At 37.4% G+C, this 21,713-nt stretch overlaps 1 protein-coding gene across 1 annotated transcript in view; it reads left to right on the top strand.

The window, feature by feature from the left end:
* Positions 1–14,211: 14,211 nt before the first annotated feature.
* The window catches only part of LOC134665012 (echinoderm microtubule-associated protein-like CG42247), a 48,077-nt gene continuing 40,575 nt past the window's right edge, over positions 14,212–21,713 (top strand). Inside the window, exon 1 of the mRNA XM_063521782.1 lies at positions 14,212–14,783. Coding sequence (XP_063377852.1) covers positions 14,283–14,783 — 501 coding nt within the window. The 5' untranslated portion in view covers positions 14,212–14,282. The remainder of the gene's footprint in view (positions 14,784–21,713) is intronic.

Genomic DNA, 21,713 nt, shown 5'->3' with positions numbered 1-21,713 from the left:
TCCAAATTCCCGTAGTGAAGTTCGTTCAAATTCCATATTAAAAGCACAGCGAAAGTGAACCACATTTCGTTTGCAACAAGGTGCAAAATCGAACGCCTTAGAAATAGATAAAGGGCAAACTTGAATGCGGTTCTTCTACTATTCGATATCGATGCTCGGAAGAGAAAGGATGTAAGTGTCTTTGAATAGTGACATACTTGTTACTTTTTGACAAAGCTTAATTTTAACCTCTAGCCGATACGTCAAACCTTGCCAAGCAAAATGAAATTTTGAGTTTGTCAACACAAAGTTCAAATTAGAATGGAACAGGAACCTTTTTATAGGTCTCTGGGCGGCTGAGGTTAAGCGTAACGAATGGGTATACGGATCAACCGGGCTGTTTCTAATCGGACCAAGGTTGGCGATAAAATAAGAAGTAGTGCGTGTTTCCGCCCTACAACGTTTAGTAAGTTTGGATATTTTTTTTATATCGTGTTTATTCATATTTGGTCAACTAAATATTGAATCGAAAAAATTAGGCTTAATTTTGCCTCGAAAAAATTACTTAAAAAACCGGGCAAGTGCGAGTCGGACTCGCGCGCAAAGGGTTCCGTACCATAATGCAAGAAAAACAAAAACAAAAAAAAACGGTCACCCATCCAAGTACTGACCTCTCCCGACGTTGCTTAACTTTGGACAAAAATCACGTTTGTTGTATGGGAGCCCCATTTAAATCTTTATTTTATTCTGTTTTTAGTATTTGTTGTTATAGCGGCAACAGAAATACATCATCCTGGTGACAGACGGACGGACGGACGGACGGCCGGACGGACGGACGGCCGGACGGACGGACAGCGAAGTCTTAGTAATAGGGTCCCGTTTTACCCTTTGGGTACGGAACCCTAAAAACATCGTCCGTCTGAAGTCCTACAAAATAGATTTCATTCAAGAGGTAGGGGTACCCTGAGGGCTGAGGGTAGGAGGATTTTTAGTACTTAAGTAGATATATTTTCTACACCTCCTTGTTGACTTCAGTAGATATATATTTTCTACACCTCCTGTAGCTATATGTACCTATGTATACATAGCCCCTAACGACAATATAAACAAGCTAATCTCAACACTCTTCGTGATTGGCCTCGATAGACTCATCACGTCATCATTAACAGCCAATAGCGGAAACCCTCCTATCTCCTCCCCCACTCAAACCTCAACTCTCTCCCTTCGATTTAAGCTTCAATATCGGATAACAGTGTGTTGTCGCGATGACACGGCGGTGACACGTTGTCATAACAAGCGCATCCGGTTCGTGATTGGTTGGAATTAGGGATGGACGCCCAGCGAGGCACGCCCAGAGATGTGCGTTGCGTGGCAACCTTGATAAATCGAAAAGGCTAGTTTTGTTATCAAGAAACAATTTTTAAATATGGTTAAATAACCAAATAATTGATGGATTTAACCGATTATACAATACTTCCGCGAGACACTGACATATTTATGAGTAAATATATTAAAAGGGTCACTCACGTATTTTAAGCGGGTCTGCGTCGATCCGCCAACGCGTGTTCCAGTTGAAGCTACTCGTCATGGGGCGAAACACGTCGAGTAATCTTCTACTTAAAATACCTAGGTACGTCAGTGATCCGTTTAAATATATTTAATAGATTTAAATAAACTTTCAAAAGAAAGAAAAGTCATTTTATTTATCTTATCATATTTTCAAATTAATACTTATAATTACTTATTTGCTAAACTTCACACTTATGTGTATAAATAATTTAGGAACAAGCCGCGCGGGTATTTATATTTAATCTACAATTTATTACCAACCAGGAGCCGATTGCAAAACAACTTGTGACTAATAAAATTAGCGGAAGTCTCTTTCTAACCAAAGGAATAGGAAAGAAACTTCCGCTAATATTATTAGTTAAAAGTTGTTATGCAATCGGCCCCGGTTTTCTAAAATCATTTTGTTAATTTTAAGCAAATAAAGCCCTTCGCTATGTGCACGACTGGTGCTGCCCTCATTTTGGCGGAATTTCTAGGTTAAATCTTATGGAGTAAAATTAGTTCAAGCGGCTGCCGCTAGTACTAATGTCGGACATTCCATAAGATTACCTGTGTTTGTGACGATCAGCGCCACCGACTTCGCACGTTCCCAATACTGGTCTACGCCGTAGCCCGTAGCACTTCGTAGGGGGTCTACGAACTGCTACTCGAGCTACGTCACATTGTAAGTGAATTATAAAATTTAGCCACATAGTTGTTGCCAATATAACCGACTTTAGATCTAGGTTGAGATTTAGCACTAAGTCGGAGAATGCTTCGCTTGGTATACTTAGTACTGTAGATATAGGTATAGGCTAATTAGTAGTTACCTATCGCAAGATCTTTATTTCCTTTATTGTTTAGATATTTAAAAGCAATTAAGGTCCACGTATAATAAACTTACTTACCTATGCAAGGAAACTAATAACTTTATATTTTTACTTGCTTGATATTAGTATTTATATATTCATTTAGAGCTCAATACAAGAGTATGGTATAATAAACATCTAACCGTAAACACAAAGATGATCGTTTACCAGACATGTATTTTGTCCATACTCTTGTACGGTGCTGAGACTTGGACATCGTATGCCAAACAGGAACGGAAATTGAACAACTTCCATATGTGCTGCCTTCGACGCATTTTAAACATCTCGTGGAAGGATCGAGTCACAAACGAGAAGGTACTTAGCATCGCACGTTTACCCAGTATCACAGCAATCTTGAAACAGAGACGATTACGCTGGCTGGGGCACGTGCACAGGATGGAGCCCTCTCGTTTGTCACGTAAGACTCTCCTGAGCGAAATAGCGCACGCTAAACGACCGGTTGGGCGACCAATGCTTCGTTTTAAGGATAGCGCAAAGCGAGACATGTTGTCCTTCCGGATCGTTCCCACCAACTGGGAAAGGGAGACTGAAGATCGCGACCACTGGAGGAAAACCCTGGGTGAAGGGGTAGTTGCACACGATAAAGCGTGGTTTAGCCTTCTTCACACTAGGCGAGAACTGAGACACCAACGCGCCGCTCTCCCACCTTCGTCACCGGGCACGGCATTCTCCTGCCAGCTATGCGGTCGCGGCTGCCGCTCTCGCATTGGGCTTAATAGTCATTTGCGGAAGTGCCGCACTCTTAATATAGACGCTGTTTAAACCATCATCTTATTGATGTGACAGGCCAATGATGATGATGATTCATTTAGAACTCTTTAACGTACAAAAAAGTCCTCTTTAGCGCGGGTACTCCACTTTCGTCTTAAATAAAAGCAAAAAAAATTGTGCCTATATTAGTGACGCCACGTAATAAAACCTAAAAACTATGAATATAAAATGAAGCATTATTTAAGACAATCTGAATCAAGTTTTTAGGAACAATAATTGCTATAAAATTTGGCCGTAATAATCACAAAGTGCTTAAAATGTGTTTAAGTTTAAAAAACAGGTCACAAGTTGTAATTAAATAAATTAAGCTAAAAATAAAATGTGCTAGACTGCATAGATTAGTATATGTTATTACTCAAGTAAATATGGGGTTCTTCAAAAAAGGAGTTCACATGTTTTTAAAAGGTCGGCAACGCGCATGTAACACCTCTGGAGTTGCAGGCGTCCATAGGCTACGGTGACTGCTTACCATCAGGCGGGCCGGGTATGCTTTCCACCGATGTGGTATTAAAAATAGAATATTATAAGCACACGGCATGCATAAAATTGGTGCCATGCATCATATTGAAACAGTTTTCTTGAACAACGCTAATCAGTAATCACTTAACTAGCGTCTTTGAAGGCGACATTTCACGCGACCGTTAACGGCTAAGCTTCAGAGGTATTATTCAATTAGCTTATACACAGCTTGTTTTTTAACCCTTAGTTCTAATATATAGGTCATACTGAACAGCCGGCGTATTATGGATGGCTTTATCCATCTTTATCTACGTGATAAAATAACTGTCACTTTTTAACACCATGGGTTAGAAATTGATGGACACCGTTTTATCACGCGGTCACGTAGTCGAGAACGACCATCATAATATTCATAACCTACCCATCCGTACAGCCGGCCTAGCCAAGGTTACAATCGCTATCACTTCGACAACGAAAAGCATTATGTCTCTCTATCACTCTTCCATATTAGTGTGACAGTGACAGTTGCGTTTCGATCGCTACGAAGCGTAAGCGATTGGCGTCTTGGCTACGCGGCCTGGTTACATTTTGAACATTAGATCCAGCATTCATAATTTAAATATTTTTAATTTTTTTACCGATTCTATCTCAAAGCCCGTTAAAGAACAGCTAGTTCAGTCAGACCGAGATAAGCGTGCTATCAAAATCGTTGCAGACTTATCATGGTCGAACTCTGAGATACTATGGGCCTGATTCGGGGTCAAAATAGATATCTATTAGATATCTTTTAGACGTCTCCAAGATACGATAACGATATGGTTTAAGATCTAACCTGTCAAATTTGACATTTGCGCGATTCTGGAGATACTCTTGAACGATTTCCACAGGATATGACTTTAGATCACATCTAATGGATATATTACTCTATCTAACGTAAAGGTGACATTGGTTGCCTGAATTGCGCTGCAAAAGAGAACTAGTTGATATCTAAACTATAACGTATCTAGAATGGATCTAGTACGTGTCGTCTCTTGTGAATATCTTGAAGTTCGAATACAGCAGTATAGCTTTGAGATATTACTTTATTTATACAGGGTGATTCATGAGACGTGAGCAAGACTAATCCTGCACACTCAGTGACTTATAATTGATCGATCACCGTCGTATTTAGGTGACACAACCACACTTTTTCCTATTTTTTTACTTTTTGGCGAGGGCAAATTTAATTCTCTACAATCATGGTCACCCTACAAGACCTAATTAATAAACATAAAACCTCTTTAACCGTAATGACAGCATTATGATTACGAAGAATATAAACTGTCAAACTTAGTGAGATACGAGTTTTCAAAAGTAACTAGGCCGTGATGACATTCAATTTGACACAGAATATCGGTAGTTTAGTATTATAATTGTGGGGTGACCATGCATGTCGTAAATAAATTAATAACTTTTTTTTTCAACATGACAAGAAAATGAACGTTAACCTCACTAATACTGATACGAAACAGTTGCTTATAATTTACGAAATGCGCAGTGTTAGTCCTGCTCACGTCTCCTGAACCACCCTGTATATTCCTGTGCAATGTGCATTCTCGCGTAATTCCTATTTCCTAATGACCATATAATTGGTCAAAGTATTGCATAAACTTACCATTTATGGAGGTAAGTACCTATAAAACATATGGACTTAATGTCGTGGTATTAAGGATTATTATGGAATGCCGCTCATTGTAACCTAATACTTTGACCAAGGTATGAGTACGTACACTTAAAGGAAATATTAATGTTCTCGTTAAGGGGTATCCAGACGGAACTGATGAAATCAGTCGATTTGTTCAGGAAAATAATTGGTCAATCTCATCTAGCGTCCACACGTACACAAATTAAATCATCAATTTGCATTTGTGTCCGCACCTGCTGATGTGATCGGAGAATTTAATCAGATTGGAGAAAAATTGTCTCGTCTGGATACAGCTTTAAGCCCTAATGCGGTACATTAAGTTTATTATGTGCTTTTAAAAATATGTTGCATACAATTTAATGTATGTTACTATTATGTAGCACAAAAAAAGGTAGGTACCATGCTCAATACTCGTGATTTCATAACTAAAAACTGACGTGATTTAGGTAGGTACCGTAAAACGGGATGAGTTGGCTGGAAATCGAAGTTCAAACCTGGATAAAAGTTTATTTTTATATGTGGCACATTGATTTATATACAAAACAAGTGTTCCGGAGGTATGAATTTTAGTTTGTCAATGATAGTTTGTTGCTTCATTGCATAGTTTCAATGAAAAATTCATAATAGTAGGCAAAGCCAGCTCACCCTGTAGTTGGGGTCATAAGGCTTAGCAATGGGGTGAGATGGAAAAATTGCTAGGGTTGACACTTTCGGATCAAGACAATAGCTCGACTTGTCAAGAGATTTTTTTATTAATGTAGTAAAATTATGTTTTATTTATGCTCCTACTTAAACCGGTTTAATCTTTTCTGTAAGTAGTGACCCTGATTTTTATGACGTATAAATAGTTTTATAGATCAATTTAGAATAAATAGATTTTGATCTATATGGAATTAGTGAGGTGAATCCCATCAAAAACATTAATATGAAATTAATGACCTGCATGACACACTATGACACGTCGACAGACAGAAACATCTATCGCCGTAGTGACACAATTTTGTGTGCAATACAAACACATGACTAGCATGACACTGCGTTGTCAGAAGGGACGTCTTTCGACGTAGTATCGTATTTAGGTATGCAAATGCATGATCAGCACAGCACATTGACATTTAATCATGGTCAAATATCGACTACCAACTTCCATAATTACTGTATGAAATAAATAATATGCAAATTTTAATATAACATACTTATTTAATTTGCAATTTATTTAATTCCTCCGCTACTTCAGTATTTTTTTTTAAATAATATTTACCATTTTATCATAATGTAAGACACTTTTGACTACTTGTGTAAATCGACAACCCTGAACTACGAACACCAACTCCCCCCTCTATCAAACCGGTACACCCCGTTCGTAACACCAACTCTCCCCATTCATGACCCAACTGTCCCCGTTGTCGAGCCAACTCACCCCTCAGTACAACCCTACTCTCCCCATAAAAATTCTCAAATGCGGTTGGATCGTTTTCTATGTTAAAACTATTTCAAATAAAGAAATTATAACTTAAGTTTTTCTGTTTCCAATGATAAGCCATGTAAGTATATAAACGATATCCGAAAGGTGGATGAACACTTACTTTGGTAAACATCACTTAAAAACAAAGTTAAATTCAACTAAAAATCCGCCGATTTCGAGCATCAACTTTGACAGTGAATTTGTGTTTCTAAATTGTATGATTTGGCAGCTTAGTGTTGCGAAAAGAAGAAAAAATATGTCTAAAAATATAATCAAATTACTTTGAGAGCAACCTAAGCCCAAAAATTAAAGTAGCTACTCAAAAATGAAACTCTGGGTTCGGTTTAAAGATCTTTATTTCTCATAAGAATAACAGTTATTCACTTATATGAGAAAATACAACAATCGATTAAAAATTTAATTAAATTAGTGAGCAAACTTATAAATATGATGATCGTGCCGCGCTAGTAAGTATGTACGTAGTAAAAATACAATTTATTTTTATATCTAACAAAAGCGGTGCGTGTCAGGTAGAAACAAAACATGCAAACAAGTTTAATAGAAGTGTGGTTGCTAGGAGCGCATCGCGCTGTGCGGTAAGTACAAGCGCAGGTACACGTGACGTACTCGCAGTAGATAAGACAACCAGTATTGCGTCGATGTAAAGAGCATGGAAGTGGCTAAGTAAGTGCATGCATTCAACTACGCTCGGGCCTTAGGAATTTTGTTTTTTATAGTATATATATTTTTTGTATTTTTTAATTTTTTTGTATTTTTTATTTTATTTTTTATTTTTTATTTTATATATTTTTTTATTTTTTATTTATATAGGTACTAAGTTTAGTTAAGTTTTTGTATTTTTTATTTATACAGATTTTTTATTGTATTAATTATTTACTACATGTTTTAATAATTATGGTATTAGGTTGATGAACTTTTAATGTTAATTAATTTCAACTATTCCTTTTATAACTATTTATAAGTACTTGTATTTATAAATTATTAAACATATTTTATAGGAGTTTTAGAAGGTGTTGCTTTAATAATAGTTTAAATGTACTCAGTGATTTGGCATCTTTGATGTCGCTGGGAAGTTTGTTGTACAGGTTGGCTCCTTCATACAATATACATTTCTTGCCGTAGTTTGTTCGCGGCGGCCGGAGGACAAGGTTATTTGCATTTCGGAGTTTCATTTTTTGGATTTGATCCTTTTTTGTAAACGAAATTTGAATATGTAGGTCTTTCAGTAGTATTTTTCTAATTAGTATACAGGTGTGGTATATGTAAGCATGGTGAATATTTAGAATTTTGGTTTCTTTGTAGATTGTTGTTGTCGGGGTTAAAAAATTTAAATGAAATAAAACCTTTATTAGTTTGTTTTGAGCTCTTTGCAGAGTGTTCAAGGTAGTTGGCGGTGCAGTACCCCATAGCTCAGTTAAGTATTCGATGTGTGGTTTTACTAAAGTGTTGTATATTGTATAGCGGACTCCTTTAGGCAAACAACGCACTATACTTTTCAGTGAACCGGTCAAAGCAGTCATTTTTGCCTTGATTTTCTCAATATGAGGCTGCCAGGTTAGTTTTTTGTCCAATATTAAACCTAAATATTTTTCTTGGTCAGTGTTATTAATTGGGTAGTTATCAATAGTCAGATGTTGGTGATTAGTCAGTTTTTTGTTTTTTGGTGAAAAAATTATATAATTGGTTTTGCTAATATTTACAGTTAGGATATTACGTTTAAACCATTTGCTAAGAAGGTTGAGATCGCTCTGAGCATCAGATATTATATCGCTAAGAGAATGACCGTAATAAAAGAGACTTGTGTCATCTGCATACAGGGTAGCATCGCCCTTTAGACCTATTTGGCTTAAGTTATTAATGTAAATCAAGAAAAGTAGAGGACCTAAAATAGATCCTTGGGGAACGCCAAAAGTGACATTTCGCGGACTACTTTCATGCTCACCTAATTTTACAATCTGTTTCCGATTTTCAAGGTATGATTGAAACATTTTTAGAACCGTGCCACCCAAACCAGCGTCTTTCAATTTTTCCAAGAGAACAGGATGACTAATAGTATCAAAGGCTTTTTTAAGGTCGATAAAAACCCCGAGTACTATTTTTTTTTGGTCTATGCTAACTTTTATTTTAGTAACAAGATCTATTGTTGCCGTCAATGTGTTTGATTGCGGCCTGAACCCATACTGTTTGTCATAAAAGAAATTTATCGAATCAAGGTAGCTTCCAAGACGACTATACAGCAGAGTTTCAAGTATCTTTGAGAGTACTGGAAGGACAGAGATTGGGCGGTAATTCCCAGGATCTGTTTTGGTGGAAGATTTGTGTATAGGTGTAACTTTAGCAAGTTTTAAGCTATTGGGGAAGTAGCCAGATATTAAGCAGTGGTTGAAACACTCAGTTAGTTTATCGATTATTAAATCCTTTATGCATTTTACTGATTTTACTGATATCCCGTCCAATCCTGCGCTTGTATTTACATCTAAATTATTTATTATTGCTGAAACTTCTTGAATCGTTGCTTGTGTAAACTCTGTTAGTGAGGTTTGTACCCGAGACGTATTAGAAGCGCAGTTTGAATTTGATGAAAATTTACTTGCTAGCGTTGCACCAATATTTGAGAAGTATTCGTTAAAACATTCACAGATTTCCCTTGGGTCCGTTATTGTTGCTGAGTCTGTAAGTAGCTTTGAAGGGATGCGCACTTCTTCAATTTTGTTCCTTGCCAGGCTGTTTATTAGTCTCCACATTTTTCGAGGACTTGTTTGGCAGTCGTTGAAAGCTTTTTGGTAGTAACTGCTTTTTGTACTTTGTATACACTCTGTGACTCGGTTACGTTCCTTGATAAAATTTTCTTTTATGTTTGCATCTGCTGGTTTTTTTTTTAATTCGTGAAATAAGGTGTTTCGTTTATTTATTCCTCTAATAATTTCTTTATTGATCCAGTCCTGTCTGGGGCAATTTTGAATCTTGACCTTTGGCACTTTGCTAAGTTTTATGCATGATAGCAGCTTGTTTTCCAACTCAAGATATTCAAAGTCACAGTTCAGGTCTATCGTTTGTACCGTCTTGTAGAGTGTTTCGTAGTTTATCGACTCATATTTGACTTTCAGCGCACGGTTAGGCTGATGTTTCTTTAGTTCCAGGTATATCTGTTTGTGATCGGACATTGCTGACTCTATCAATGCCAGATGAAAAGAATTATCTGTTAAATTAGTACAGACGTGGTCTATAATCGTATTTGTGGTATTGGTAACTCTCGTGGCGTAAGTTTCATCTACTTGATTCAATATTTTGTATCCGTTTTCCTCTATAATCTGCTTGTAGTTTGTTGCGGTACGATCATTGCTTAGGATATTAATATTGAAGTCTCCAAAGATAATAGCTCTTGAAGATTTGTCCAGCTGATCCGAGTAGGTGTCAAGGAATGATTGAAGGTGTAAGTTTTCTGGTTTTCTGTAGATAGCACCAATGTCTAAGGCGTATTTTTCTAGGCGTATCCATAGATAGTGGCTGCCATCAGCATTGATACTCGTAATTTCACTATGCTTTAGAGTATTACGGACAAGTATGGAGACACCACCACCTCGCATGTCTGTTCTGTAGTTCGAATAGTGTGTGTACCCTGATATTTGAATTCGCTCTAGATCGGTATCGGATTTGATCCAGGTTTCTGTTAAAATTATTATATGAATGGGGTTTTTTATGGCTTTTATAGTGCATTTTAGTTCGTCGAGTTTTCCAGGCTTCATTACGCTTCTTGCGTTTGCGTAAAGAAAATTAAGTGACTGTTTATTTGTTGCAATATTCTCATAACTGGTGGTGAGTTGGTAAGTATTTTCCTTTGCGAGACGCTGATCTGTCAGTTTTTTGCTGGCAATTCGATTATTTTAGGAGTACCTTTATGGTATTTTATTGTTAGGTTAAGCTCACCACCTGCGGTTCTGTCTTCTAATTCCTTTTTTAGATTGTTAAAATGGCTCTGCTGCTGAGGAGTTTTATCAGAGTATATGCTGATATTCGAGCCGGTCCTATTTTTGTTGTTGCTGAGAATTGCCTTTGCATCTTCTTTGGAATGGAGGCGTACTTTCAACATTCTGGTTTTGTTGGCCTTATGCTTACCTAATCTATGTGTTTGCAGAGGGGCACGACATGCAGGTGATATTTTTCTTATTATTTTTAGAGCTTCTTCCATATCATGTGCCTGTCGTTCTTCGGGGTCAGGAAGGTCCGATTCTGGGATTCCATTTATTATGATATTACACGCTCTCACTTGGCGTTCCTGAATTTCGGCAATTAAGTTTTCTGGTGAGATGATACTTGTGCACGCAATGGTTGGTTCGCAATCCAACTCCCCCCGCGAAACCTACTCACCCCGTTTTACGGTATAGGTTAGCATTCACGTAAGTACCTAATATTTAAAATGCAAAATAATTGTTATATAAATTGTGAAGTAAACAAAAAAACAATTTCGATACCAAAATTATTTGTGTTTCACTCGGGAGCAGTTTGCTTAATCCTCGTGCCTGGAAACCCTCGCAACGCTCAAGATTCCATTATTCGAACCACCGACTGTTTTGCCCTAACAACAACTTTGCCCCATAAGAAAACAATAATTATTTGTTTTCAAGAAATAGTGCCCTGGCGTGCGTCAATGCAGCAAGACCTATTGAAAGACTTCTACTACAAAAGTGCCTAAAACTGCGAATAATTAGATGTATCTTTAACTGCCCGCTGGGGGGTATCTAAGGTCTACTTTTCACCGTCGAGCCAGGATTTACAGCCCGTCGCTTTATTACGGTTAGCACGGAAACTTGTGCTGAGCACCGGAATATCGATTTTGTATTGGTATGAATAGAGTTACACAAAAATATCCGAATTTGAAATCTTGTTACAGTGAGTAGATACAGTCAGCATGAAAAAAAAGCTGACGAGTATTATGTTCCGCTACTTTTGTTGCTGACTGTACTTCTTTGCCTGTTCACATTTTGTAAATGTATTTATTATTTACAAATAAAGATCGAGTTAAGGTTAGTTAGTACTACTACTTGGTAGCTCAGGACATCATGACGTCACGATTAATAATTTAGTAAAATCAACTTTATTATAAAAAACCGTTTCTCTACAAAATATACGACCCTCTTATTATTTTACAAAACCCCATTTCCCCAGTATAAACCCCGCGTGGTAATTGGAAGCAGTAAAAAGGCAAACACGAGCGAGAGCGAAAAAATACAGCCTTAGCCTACATCTACATCTATTACATACTTTACATAGTCATGCCAACTATGCTTTGTTGACCGGTGAACGGCTGGCGTACGTTCATGCAGCAAGAGCAGATTGAGCAGTATTTTTGATAATTTTATTAACTTACTGAGAAAAATACCAAAACTAAAAGATATAACAAACAAGCCTTCCCCGCGGCTTGTTTGTTATATCCCTTGTTTGGTCGTCACACGTAGTTTACTGCTAAATGTTGGCCTATTTCATCTTACGTCGATAGGTGTTATGACTCGAGACTCAAGACTTTAGAAGAAAACGTAAAAATTATACAAAATGATCAAAATATCACTGATACAATTATTTTCCACTAGCGCTACGCCGTAGCCTATTGTAGAGCTTTGGTTTTTACTAACGAACAACGGCGTCAATTTTTTGGCGCAAGATCTTTATCTTGATCTTATCTTTATCTATTTAGGTACTTACCTACCGATTGTTGATGTGTACACATACCTAAGAAAATAACGAATAAAAAATACTATTATTATCAACAATGAGTAGTTTTCGATTTCAATTGTTTCCTACGTAACCAAGCTATTTTTTCTCCCACATTCGATCATAACCCAAACGAACATAACTGACACACTTATTGAAATTTCACCCCCAACTGGCCTTGCTAGCGTGACGCGCTCGGGAGCGCTGGCCGCTACCCCGCGTCCTTTGCGCTCCTCACTCGGTTCCGTTCACAAAACATAACCGGTCGACTCCATCTTTACCATTTGCATATTTAATTAAAACTAAAACTAATCACAGTGCTTAGTATAAAACGCGCCGGAAACTGACGTTTTGCTACATTCGCGCCGCGCATCGTGACGGTTTTCGCGCGTTTTTATATTTGAGAATTTGAATTTGGAATCGCGATTGTCATTTGTTGTTGTGTGTGCTCATGCGGTGATTGATGACATCGGAGGAGAATATGGCTGCTGCTGTTGTTGTGAGTACGATTTTTGTATGTATGAAATTAACGCATAGAGTTAGACCAAGAACAGTCTGCAGCGATTTTGATAGCCCACGCAGTGCAAGTGTCATTTTAAACGTCAACTTCTATGAAATTATGACGTATAAATAACACTTGCACTGCGTGGGCTATCAAAATCGCTGTCGACTTTCCTTTGTCTAAAGTCTAACTCTAGTTTTCGAGAATATTGTTAATATAATATTCAGCTTTAAATAGATAAGTGAAAGGATCTAGGTATGCTAATAATCAATCCAATCATTCATTTTTTTAATGAAATAAGATTTGTATAATGTCAATGCGCATTGATTGATCCTTCCATTATTTCACATTTATTGTTGTGGCTGTTTAGTTTTAAACTCCCGACAGAGAGTTATGTATTTCAATGCAAGAATAAATAAACCTAAGTATATACCTAATAATATACCTATGCCTATAGTTATATGAGTGACCCTTAAAGTAACAGCCACTACACATTTGGCAGGTTAATTGAATTTAGCACCAAATTATAACAATTTTCAATACCTAAAAGATCACAACAAACATATACCTACCACCATTTATCCCCCTTAGGTGTGAGCTAACAGTTCAAAACGCCTAACTACATTCGTAAAGCTATAAAGGCATTTTTATGAAGCCTTATTTTCCCCCATAAACTTGATGAAAAAAGTTTTTCTTGTTAAAATTTTACAAAATACAACTTTAAAACAACGATTCACAGAGCTCATTATTGTAAATCAAATGACTGTTTCTTAAGCCTTTGATGCACTTTGTACGTATATAATATGAGTGTAGGTATATTCGAGTAATTTTAGCATGTTTCGAAATTACTTACTAGCGCATAATGAATGTAATGTAATACGATCAATCATAACTTTGGTACCTGAAAAACAAACAGTTTTCGTGGCATGACTGTATGTATACTTAGTCATGTCGTTCTTATCAAAAAACTTCATCGATGACTAGCCAGTTTTCGTACGACGAATCATTACAAAATTATACCACATTTACGAAACTATGAAGTCATGTAGCGTTTCAGCGTAGAGCCATTTATGTCGAAGCCTTCAGACGGTAAACATTTCGCTCGTAACGCAAATTGACTCGACGAGCGTCGACACCCCTCGTATGCTACACACGTGTATCTCATTCATGAATGGGTCATCTTGATATAGATAAGTAGTTGATTGAAAGTGTGTGAGGGGGCGCGCGGCAGTCTGTGAGCGGCGGTCGCGCGGTATGTCGCGTCGGTTGCTCCGGCCGCGTCAGAGACGTTCTCGTTCGCAGGCGGCAGCGGAGCCCGCGCCCGTAGCAGAGCCCCCGCCGGCGCCCGAGCCGGAGCCCCAGCCGCCGTCCGACGACGAGAGGGAACCGGGGGACTGGCGGTCGTCGCGTCCGGCGTCCCCGCCGCAGCGTCCTGACGACGTCTCTGAAGCTTCCGAAGCGACAGCGCGTCCTAGGAACGAGCCTGCTAGCCGCTACGCTAACCTCAACTTCTGGAAAGCTAGACGAGTGACCTTCTACAGAAATGGCGACCCGTTCCATCCTGGCGTGGAGTTCCGATTTAAACCGGGCAGAGATCTGGCGTCGATGGATGCTTTGCTGGACAGATTATCGGAGAGATTGGAACTGCCGAGAGGAGCGAGGTTCATATTCGGAATGGATGGCGATAGGAAGTATAGACTGGAGGAGCTTGAAGATGGCGCTTCGTACGTGGTGTCTTCGTACAAAACTTTTAAGGTAAGTTGTCACAAATTATTTAATTGCACATCATGACGCACATGCGAGTCTAGCGTTTGCTACGCTTAATTTTCGCTACTATAAGAGAAAGAGAAAATTTCGCTACTATTTACTGTTACTTGACTCAATTAACGCCTATCATTACATTGTTTATTAAAGTTTTTTATTACAATAATATATATTTGTAGTGAAAATTCATTGTAGAGTCGTGACGCAAGTGTCGTCATGAACTTTTAACGAAGCATATTCCTTACTTGAGTTACCTGCATATTCTAAAACAAAGTTTTCATACCAAACCGAACTAAAGCAGTCCATCTCGAAGATGTTTGCCATCAAAATCTTCATAAGTTTAAGAAATTCTACTTTTTTTATAAATTAAAAATAAATAGGACCACAGGTTTATAAATTTATAAACCTGCGGTCCTATTTGCATTTAAACAATCTTAAAAGAATCTCATAAACTTAATCCGCCATTATGAAGTTAGGTTAAGTAAGGTTAGTGAAGTGTTGCGTGACCCAGTGAAATATGAAAGGACCAAATAGAATATGAAACGGCAACGGTGAAATAATGTAGGGCAAGAGTGACCAGGCGATACAGCGCAGACATGGAGCGTGGTTCTGATTTCATTGTTACGCTTTGAACTGGTTTTGATATGATTTTGACGTTCGTCTTGGAATAGAGAAAAAAATACATAGAGTGCTCTCTCCATACATTCTAGGACAAAAACGACTATTATTTTCGTAGTGGACATCTAGCATCGAGTAGCGGAATTATCAGTGCTGCTTCTTGACAAAAGATTGACAACGACAAAAAAATCAATGCAACAATGCTCATTTTTTTGTATTTTTTTGTATATTTTAACTACAAAAAGGATACAGATTACAAATTAAATTACAACTAAAGCTAACAAATAAAAATAAAAATTATAAATCAAAAATTATTGTCTTAATTAAGTATAAGTAAGTACCTACATACAAATGGAGATATAGTGTATGATAGAAGCATGTTTATAAATGTCAATATTTAAAAAAAAACTAGTCACATTAGTACATTCGGTTTTTTAAGGAGCAAATTAAATACATTACCAAGACAATAATTATTACGTTTACGTGTATACCGGCCCGATTCTAACTTTAAGATACGTCAATTCATGGATCTAAAAACGATATGGATTAGATATGTCAGTGTCAAATGAGTGTCAATATTGACGTCTCTACAAACAAAAACGTCACTTTTGACACTTGTTTGACATATCCAATCCATATCGTTTCAATATCTAGTACTTGACCTATCTCATTGTCAAGTACTAGATATTGTTCGAATACGGCTGTACATCATTACGCATTATTTTACTCTAGCTAAATCTAAATTATACTGTTCTATCGCAAATCTCTGATATACATATATCAAATTGGTATCATATTCCACGATACTGAATTCACTCATGGCTGCGTGCCACATGCATATTAGTCGCGTCTCGCTCTACTACATGCTTACTGATAGCGTGTGAGAAGGATAGAACTTCGTTTGTTTTTGCGTGGCAAAGCTGTCGCGTGTTCGTCTTTTTATACACCAGTGCACTTTTCCGAGTTTAATACTTTTATGAAAAGTGTGACTTATAGCACTTTTGTATACATCTGTACGAGTACAGTCAGCATCAGAAATAACTACTTAAGCGCGCAGAATGTTTACGTTTAGAATAGTATTTTATTTTTGAGAGCGTGTGCAGATTATTTCACACATCTGGCCCCCTTAGCCATTAATGATTTTATGTGCGGGTTAGAAAGCTTAAATACGTAGGTACATTAATTTAAATGAATATCATAAAAATACGCATAAGCACGTTAGGTACCTTATATTCCTTATATATATATAAGGTTCATTAACCGGAGTTAATCGCAGGTCGCGTTTATTTTAGTACTAATTCAACTTTCATTAAGACCTTTTGTGACCTTTATTAAAGCAGAGACACCCTCGGTATCGGGTCAATTTGTGACTGTAAGTTAACAAGGTAGGTACATTAAATAAATAGCCATAATCATTTACCATAAAGTTTATTTTTCACACAATTCTAAATATCTTATTGATAATACTCCGAACGGGTAATATCTCCTGTACTCTCCATATTATACTATGGAGCAAACACTATACTTTAGGGCTTGAAAATTTCCATAAAAAGTAAAAGGTTTTCTCTTGGCTGTAATAACTAATAATACAAGTTTGAATAAACGCTAAGTGTAGATTTAGACGGCGCGCGAACTTGCGTTCGATTTTAGTTACATTGCGGACTGTTGGTTACGTCCAATTCAACCGACTAAACAAAACCCGCAATGGTATGAAACTCGCATGCGAGTTCTCGCATCGTCTAAATGGGCAGCGTAGCTAATTCAAAAATTACACATCACTCAGTGTTGCCAGTCACTCAGTGTTGTTCCAATAATATTACCATAAAGGCATCTGCTATAAAGTCGGGTCCGCTGTCGCCCGCCGAGGCCGCGGCCTTGCCCACTCGCCCAGATGTGGGCCAACGGATAAGCACGCACCCCCCTCTTATTTGCATGCTGATTACCTGTAACCGAATTTTTGTTTTACCTCATACTTATCGATAAGACGGCTAATTGCAAGAAAATTACGTAAATACCATTGTGCGAGTTTTCTGCGGGAAATCGTAGCAATTAAGGTTTTGATTTCATTTTGTATTTTTTGCTTTTTTACTTTGAGTGCACGCATGAGCAGGAAATTAATGGGATTATCAGGGAATATTGAATGTACTTAATTACTGCAATACCGTTGGTAGTTCTCAAGTTTTGACCCACATATATAATCGGGAAGCTCCGCCTCCGCCCATTGGTTCGCTCCTCAGTCGCCGTCAGTGGTATAGGTAGTGGAGCGGCCAAGGTGTTCACAAATATTTAAACAATGGCTCTATTGTATAGACGTTAAAGTGCATATTCAGATAGATTTGACCACCTTGGCCGCTTGGCGACTGTACAAAGTTAATATCTGCGTGAAAATTCGACGCAGACACTGGTGTGTCGCGTTTTTGCGTTATGCGTATCTAGTAAAATAATTATTGAGCAACTACTTTAACGGGTGACAAGCAAAAGTCACTAAGTCCCATCACGAGTTCATAGCCATAGTGAACCGTATTAGTACCATAATAAAGTTGATTTTCATTTGATTGTTTTTAGTAGTGAGTTTTGGTTATCACCAGACGATTTTATTATCTACAAATTCCCTACCTATTGAATCTATCTCTACCTATTTATTGTCATGCATTGGATTGTCATAAGTTTAAAGGCCTGTGCTCACCGGCTGCGTGTGCGTGACGTGCACGTGCGCGTGTAGCGTTGTAGTATACATATCGTTATGAGAGATGTCACACCGCTTGCGTGACGTGTGCGTGTGCGACTTCAACATTTTGGCGCACGCACACGCAAGCCTGTGTGCACAGGCCATAGTTATAAATTTTCTTAATTGGAATTTCAGAATTAAACAGTACGGCTACCATCACTTTGGCATTGACATAAACGCTATCGTGAACGTAGGTAATTTACTTTCTATGCATCTCGCTCGTACTGACATACTGGGTGTGGCCTGTAATATGAGCAAAAAATTTAACTGAAGGCTGTATTCCTCATACTGATCAACATTTGTTCAGCGACTTTTAAAAATAACTTGTACTTTGATTTTTAATACACTTTAAAAGTTATTCAAAGACGCAATGTATTGCGAATTTTGCTATGTATAAGGCTTGACAAGCAACGTCAATCACAATGATATGGCGTGGCGATGGCGTCCATTGAAGATAATATTTATTTTGTATGAAAAATAGGGAGCCTAAATACTTAATAATTTTTAAATGTTGTTGAAAAAAGTGTCACTGTTTGAGGAGTACAATCTATGTTTTAATTATTTGCTCGTGTTACAGGCCACACCCGGTATATTATTTTAGATACGGAACCCTAAAAGTAAATGTAAATAAGGTATATAAATAATCTTGATGCGTCTTTTAATTGAAAAACACATTTTAAAAATAAGTTACTGCAAATATGTAACAATTATGAATCTAATACGATCATTTATATTTTTCTGCTCTCAGTAATAGTTACTGATTTTTAAAACCTTCTTTCAAGTTCTTTCTAATGCTGAAAAAACGAACTATAGGTGGTAAATTGGTGTTTTTTTACTTAAAAACGAACTATAGGTGGTAAATTGGTAGGTGGCAAGTAGTTAAGTACCTACTTAATGAAATTATTTCTTCACAAGACTAAATTAATGAGTTAGGTAGTTTGAGACTTCCGTTCTATTTACAAACGTGTAAAATATTTCAGCGTTTGAATCATTTTCGGCAACTCGCATTTAAAAAGAAATTAATTCCTACATTTATATTCAGTATATGCTCTAGATTCTTCACATCAACATGCAAATAGTAACCCCTTTCAAAAATTAAGACCTAGTTAGTCTAGGCGAGGGGTGAAATACTAATTAACCCTAGGATACCTATGTACATTGTTTGTTCTAGTAATTAAAAGGTAGATTAGCGGTTACTACAACAGTAATATCGAGTTTATACCTACGGTGCGCGAAAATGAGGGAACCGTATGATACCTACGTACAATATAAAGTAAAGATATGTGTGTTGGTGTAATTTTGTGTAGCGAATACTAATAATAGCCTTTATACATAATCCCAGTCACCTGCAATATTTTGTTACACAACAAAGGCCGCAAAAATATCTGACACCATCTTATATGTAGACCCACAAGAGCGTGTCACTTATTTTTGCGGCTTTCAAATAGTAGTCACATATTATGCAGGTGACTGTCCAATACGTTGGGATAGGAAATGCGACGCTCCGTAACATATTTAACTCATAAGTATAGTGTTAGTATCCATTACTCTACTGCTTACTATCTCGGGTATGAAAACCTTTTGAGTTTGGTATCTACGGATTTCAAAATTTCGTCTTCCACGTCAGGTTACATAGCCACCAAATAGATGCTTGATATCATTAATCAAGAATTACTTATGCCTAATCACGTGATACCTTTACCGAACAAAAACCCCCACCTTTTTGCACCGTCGCAGTCGGGTAAAAAACGCAATTCCGGACAAGTGCCAACACCACATACAAATACTGTAAGTACAGGTCATTTGTAACACCCAACAACACGCTAGCTCGCCTTGCCCGGGCCAGTATAAGAGGGTCTTCGAATAAGCTGTTTATTTTTCCTATATTATTCCAGAGACTAACTAAATTATTTTTAAAAGATGACATTATACACCATCGCGGACTTTTTTGTAGACCAATGGAAGAGAGACAATTCCACCATACATTGTGTTGTTATATCTCAAACGGATAGGGCAGCGTCATTATTTCCGACACCATTAGCAAACATCGTCATATTACATCCAATTTACATAAAACCTTAACAAGTTATACACCTAAACCTTCCTTAAGAACCACTCTATTGATAGGTAGAAATCGTATGAAAATCCGTTCAGTAGTTTTGGAGTTGTTTTATAAAATGTTTAAATTGACGTTTTCCTCTATAGTTCGTTTTTTTTAGCATTAGAAAGAACTCCGCAGAAGCAAGCATGCAGTTTTTATCAGGCTCGTCAATTGTTAATAATTATTGAATTATCTAATGTAGCATGGTCAATACATATAAATATAATTTACTTCAAATTGTTACCGCTAAAAGTGCCAGATTTAGGGTCGGTTGCACCAAACTGTCCGTATCGTTAAAGAGTTCGCTAAATTTTTATGTATGGAAAGTTTCATAGTAAGGCGCTGGGGCGCGCCGGCTGATGTTGATCAGTCTGTCAAATGTGGTTGGTGCAACTGGCACTTAGAACCACAAGCGAACTTCTGCGAAGTTCTTTCTAATGCTAAAAAAAACGGACTATAGATTTGCGAATTCTAAGTTGCGTGACAGTCGTGCACGTAGCGAAGAGCTTTGTGTCTCTCTATCGGCGCGATTCGGGAAATGCATTAGAGATTAACTAGATGTGATATAGTAAAGATATGTGACGTCCCACAAATAAAGGTACCTTAATGGCGGTTGGCGCTTACGCTATTATTAACGTCGCTCCAATATTATTGCGGCGCTACGCGACGTAAGCGCCAGCCACCATAAGGTACCTTTTGTCGTGGCACGTCACATCTTTACTATTTTATGGAATAGTAGAGATGTGACGTTCGAGTGAATCTCTAATTCATTTCCCGAATCGAGCCGTATCACTCTTTCATATTTATGTGACAGAGATAGTTAATTGCGTTGCGTTCGCTACACTTAACAATAGCGATTGGCATGTATTAATACGGGGCCTGGTTCGGGTGTAGGGAATGTTTGTTTAGCGATAGGAATAGCGAAGCAGGTCAGCAGCGACACCCGGGGGCATTGCACCACCTTGCACTTAGTAATCTTAGTATGCGGGCAAGGACTTGAAGAAGAAGGAATGGCTTTTATGAAACTTTCAATAAAGAAGATACAATTTTGAATTTACATAAATACTTAGTGGAAACAAACTGGTCTGAGATAATCGTCAATTGTATTTATTTGAGTCATTCTAGTCATTCATTTAGATAGTTTAGTATTTGTACTGTGAAAACTCTATACTACGGCACTTTTCAGTACTCAATTGTTTATATTTTTTGCCAGAAAATACTACTTGTGGGAGTAGGAGAGAGAGAGAAAACAGTTGAGTTTGGAAATCATATTACCCCCCCCCCCCCTCTCCTTATTTGGTCCTTTTTAAATCTTTTTAGTAAGTAATAAGTAGGTAGTGTCATAGGTGGTACGTGACAATTGATTGCTTATTCTGCTATTTGTACAATACAGTACTAGCATGCAAAAATCTTAAAACGACTAAAAATCTAGCTGTACATATATATATATATATATATATACACCGTGTTTTTT

The sequence above is a fragment of the Cydia fagiglandana genome, chromosome 6 (genome assembly GCF_963556715.1).
Source record: "Cydia fagiglandana chromosome 6, ilCydFagi1.1, whole genome shotgun sequence".
Taxonomy (NCBI): domain Eukaryota; kingdom Metazoa; phylum Arthropoda; class Insecta; order Lepidoptera; family Tortricidae; genus Cydia; species Cydia fagiglandana.
This window is presented reverse-complemented; position numbering and strand designations above follow the sequence as displayed.